This window comes from Lupinus angustifolius, chromosome LG03 (assembly GCF_001865875.1).
Source record: "Lupinus angustifolius cultivar Tanjil chromosome LG03, LupAngTanjil_v1.0, whole genome shotgun sequence".
In the NCBI taxonomy this organism is placed as follows: domain Eukaryota; kingdom Viridiplantae; phylum Streptophyta; class Magnoliopsida; order Fabales; family Fabaceae; genus Lupinus; species Lupinus angustifolius.
Genome location: NC_032011.1, coordinates 20,168,442 through 20,172,938, shown reverse-complemented (window position 1 = coordinate 20,172,938; position 4,497 = coordinate 20,168,442). Strand labels below are relative to the sequence as shown.

Genomic DNA, 4,497 nt, shown 5'->3' with positions numbered 1-4,497 from the left:
GCTTAAAAGGATATTCAACAAAATAGGAAAGATAATATAAAGATTAACTTTATAACATTATTGTAGTTTATAAATTTTTGTTTATAGAAATTAGTTATTACTCTATATTTTATTCAAAGTTTATAACATAATATTTATTATCTACTTTTTATTATAACTTATTTTGTAGAATAATTTTCATCAAGAGCTTATTATCAAGCCAAAGATCCAAAAAACATTTAAAAAAACGGGTAGCTAGAACCCGCCTGGGTAAGCCAGGCCCAATCCAAATTTTAATAAAGCTCGACCTGTTCGGTCTAAAAAGATTGGGTTCAATAAAAAGTACATAATGTGATACCCAAACTCTATAAATTTTCAAGCTTTGGCGGGTCGGGCCGACCAGACTCGCCCGTTTTGACTTCTCTACTTATTATAACTTATGAACAACATAAATTTAAATGAGTAAAGTATCTTATGATATAAGGAGATAAATTTTCTCCGCCAACCACTAAAATTATAACATTGTCCTATTTAATCATTTTTTATAAAAATGTTTCTAAAACTAAACAAAATAATACACATGTTAAACTTTTATTGATCAAAGTATATCTAGTTTGAGAATATTCTTTATTCTCAATTTGAATTTTTAATCCACTTTAATTGAGTACATCAATGTTATGAGAACCGGATCAGATGGTCCGACAGTTGACCATACTTAAAAACAACTTTGGTTTGTCGTTTTAACTGAATGAGGGGTTAAATCACTTTCAATCAGGAAAATTCTGGTCTATTAGTGTTAAACTCTGTTAAACCACAAAAACACATAATGTAAATCAAATAAGTTGGAAAAAAACTAAATACTACTATAATATTTTATTTTACTTCTGGAAAAAAAAATGAAGAAATAGTACTTGAATATAATTATTCATAATTATTAATTATATAAACTGATTAAACCTAATATAAAATATCTTATGGTTTGATGTTCAACTCCGATTTCATAACATTACACTAAATCTTAAGCTAAAATTATTTGCATTGAATCAGTTCAAAACTCAAGTCCAATCGATACATAATAAGTTCAGCTGAACCAAGCCCTTGGGATATTCACAGTTATAATTAATACGACGACAAAATCATTATCCCATTTAATAAATTACCAATGCCTTTTTTACAACCTTGAAAGCAAAAGAAGGGACCATGACATCACCCCACCTAGGGTCAGGCATCCAAAATGCCTCATTCCACCTTAATCTATCGCTCAATCGTGAATGATATTAATATTTCTGGTTAAGCAATGGAACTTGTTTCGGGTAGACATTATGATATGTCACGGGTCTCTTGGGTGACCAGTATACACTTGCATCACTGCATTCATCTCACTGACAAGGTAATTTTTCAAAGGGCACATAGAATGAAAAAGGAGGGGACCTCTTCTACTTTCATCCACTTTTTTTCTTTTTAATGAATGAATGTTGTACACAAATGGGAAATGGCTAAAAAGTATGTCATCATGCCCTAAAAACAAAGGACATAGCAAGAAAGGCAAAGCAATATGTTGTAGTGGAACAACATTCTCAGTCGTCATCACCTAGTAAAAACATTTTCCTCTGTTCATATCACAATCAAAAGATCCATCAACTGTGCATGTAACTAATATGGTAACATATGGGCTTATACCTATATATGTATATACATGTCAAAAGAATGAATTGCTGCAAAATACAACAAATTCAGCATACCTTACAAGTGGAACAAAAAAACACTCTTCACAGTCAACGACATTCACAATCAGCAATTTCCACTAAGAATGGTGTCAAACACAAATTACTTTGGAAACTGATAGTGGGTATAGGAAGGTATTGGCATACTGGAATGAAATGGAATCACCATTGATCAATGGCCTTCCATCATTGACCAGACAATCGTTGTAGTGAAGGCGCTTGAACAATTTCGGGTTGATGAGACGAGCCGAACTGAACCAGCCACAAGAGAGGTGAATGCCAGAGATGTCACAACCATTGAGGCACATGTTGATGATATCAACTGTGTAGGTTGGGATACCATTTGGGAGTGGGGTAGTGGGTCCTTGGGTGATCACAATATCAGCCATACTGCACTTATCACCCCATATTCTGTTAGGTTCCACCATTGCAGTGTTTGCTGCACAGAACAATCTTCACTATTATTTAAAAAATAATAGCAATATGGTCATTTGATTACTTAATATAATTAATGTTCAACTAACAATTTTCTCAAGTTATAATTTTGCATGTAACAAATAAGAATTTCCTAAAAATTAATAGCAAACTGGCAATTATACTTTCAATTAACACTGACATCACGTTATATAGTTTTACTTATAAGACAAGAGTTTCCTCAATATGAACTCTAAAAGTAAAAAGAAAATATGATTACATTTAATATTATTTTCTTCAATAATTTTTTATTGTTATTTTCTTAGTTATAAAAATAACAACATAAATATCAAGATATTGGAAATCTTTAGTAATACAAATGTAAGATTTTCCAACAACAAAACCTTTCACTCGGTAAATCATACCAGAGAGAACTAGATCATCCCGAGTCTTCAAAAAATCATGTTTGAGAGACAAAAAAGCAGTTTTTAAAATAGCGATCAAGTATCCCACAACCAAATTATGACTAGTACTTACATAATAAAATTCCTCTCTTTCTAATAAAACGTATTCAGTTATTTTAAATTGAATCTAAATCTCTATTTAATCCAACCAAAGTCAAATTTAATGTAAAAACAAAGACATTGGTTTTGAATTTTTTTTCAAGAAAAGGACATTTACATAAAAATGGTAGTAAAACGAAGAAAGGATTGAGAATCAAAATGAAAGTGGCGCAGTACTACAATTATAGTACATCAATTACGACGTTAACAAGAGCAACCCATTAATTCACCTTTGCAGGAAGCCACACCACGACAAAAAATAAAAATATTGACGTGTTACTTGACTTACATCTCAAATTGAATTAGAAAAGGAAACGATTAACAATTTAAAGCGAATCAATCTAATAATTTACCACAAATAGCTAAAGCTCAAAAAGCAATTTCACTTTTTAGTTGGGAAAAACCAATTCTTAGAGACTCTTACCAAACTCTACAAAATTGACAAGTTTAATAACTTCTAAGTTTCAGATTTTCAAATTTGATAGTAAATACAAAGAGATTAGTAACAAATTACTCGTTGTTCCCATGGAGAGAAACAATAGAAAAAACCACAACACGGAAAGGAAGAGAAACTGTAAACTATGAAGAGAAATAAAATTACCACGATGAAGAAGTTTGCGATGCTGAGTAATAGATAGTGTGTTGTTGCTTCGTTCTTCTAAAACGGCATCGTTGTGAGTCCCACCACAAAAACCTGCGTATATTCAAAACGACAAAAAACAATGATTGAAGAACATTCACATAACATTATAAGCCACTCATGCTGTACAAGAATCACAGGAACATTCTTAGAAAGGAAAAAAACAAAAAACATGTGCACTATTTTATATTGTAGAAGGTAAATACATAGCGTTATAGCGATGAGAAAGGAACGAACCTACGAGAAGAGCAATGAGTCCGAGGAATACGAAGGAGGCAGTTATAATCGCGACGAATCGGTGAACCGAATGGTGTTCCATGAAGCGAGTGACGAGTTGGTTGTGACTCAGTGAATAACTCGGTTGTTGTGTTTCTCGAGTCTCGGTATCAGAAGAAAAGAGTTTAAAGAGAAAAAGATTAGAGAGAAAAGATAAAAAGAGATAGTGTGTGTCAATCACTCACTTGAGGGTCACGGGGCTAAGATGAAAGTGAGACCTAAAAAGAGAAAGAAAAAATAGAAAGGGAGCATTTATTTTGTATACAGTTAGATTTAATTAAATTTAATGAACAAAAGAAAAATAAAATAAAATTACCAAAATGATGGTTCCATGCATTTGTATTTGTATTGTTGTAGACTTGTAAGAGAATGTGAAGAGTGAAGGTAGAAATACGCGTAAGAAAAGGAGAGAGAGGTGGAGAATGAAGAGACAAAGATGGAAGATAGCAGAGAAGATTAGAAGTGAGAGGGGAGAGAGGGAAATTGTCAAAAAGGTGAAAGAGCATTTATGAGGTTCATGGCTATAGTTTTTTCCCCATATATCCCAGACACAGCACATAAAGTTCCTTCACCTTTCACATTCCATAAAAACAAAATTTGGTTTCCCACTTATATCCATCCACAAGACTCGAACAGAAGACTTTGTTTAAGGAGAATCAAGTATGTACCACTTGAATTAATGTCTCTTGGTTTCACATTCCATAAAATGATCCCAATAGTTAGAGAGGAAAGTGAGAAATATGTGAAAAATATTCTAAATTAGAGAAATATACTAGAATTTTTGTACATTTTTATGTGATTTGGTTTTAAAATAAATAAATAAAGGAAATAAGTATCTTCTCTATCATCTCTCCATCTCCCACATGTGATTTTTTAAGACAAATTCATTTATTTTTTTAGT

General features: G+C 31.9%; 1 protein-coding gene across 3 annotated transcripts; it reads right to left on the bottom strand.

Annotated features, from left to right (window-relative positions):
• On the bottom strand, positions 1,390–4,150 carry LOC109343593 (protein TAPETUM DETERMINANT 1-like). Of its 3 annotated transcripts, none has more exons than XM_019581968.1 (4): positions 3,913–4,150; positions 3,558–3,814; positions 3,282–3,374; positions 1,390–2,142 (listed from the first exon to the last, which is right to left on the bottom strand). In XM_019581968.1, exons 2-4 carry the CDS (start codon positions 3,637–3,639, stop codon positions 1,796–1,798), a joined length of 522 nt encoding a protein of 173 aa, XP_019437513.1. In that variant the 5' UTR covers positions 3,640–3,814; positions 3,913–4,150; the 3' UTR covers positions 1,390–1,795. The 3 variants fall into 3 exon arrangements, with proteins under 3 accessions (XP_019437513.1, XP_019437514.1, XP_019437512.1); XM_019581969.1 differs by lacking the exon at positions 3,913–4,150 and having other exon boundaries at positions 1,390–1,783; positions 1,870–2,142; positions 3,558–3,868; XM_019581967.1 differs by lacking the exon at positions 3,913–4,150 and having other exon boundaries at positions 3,558–3,866.

Excerpts from the sequence above, each read along its gene's own strand:
- LOC109343593 (XM_019581968.1), bottom strand. The coding sequence starts at position 3,639 with ATGGAACACCATTCGGTTCACCGATTCGTCGCGATTATAACTGCCTCC. Across the intron at positions 3,375-3,557 it reads ACTCATTGCTCTTCTCGTAG|GTTTTTGTGGTGGGACTCAC; the intron begins GTTCGTTCCTTT and ends GAATATACGCAG. Across the intron at positions 2,143-3,281 it reads TCGCAAACTTCTTCATCGTG|CAAACACTGCAATGGTGGAA; the intron begins GTAATTTTATTT and ends TGTTCTGTGCAG.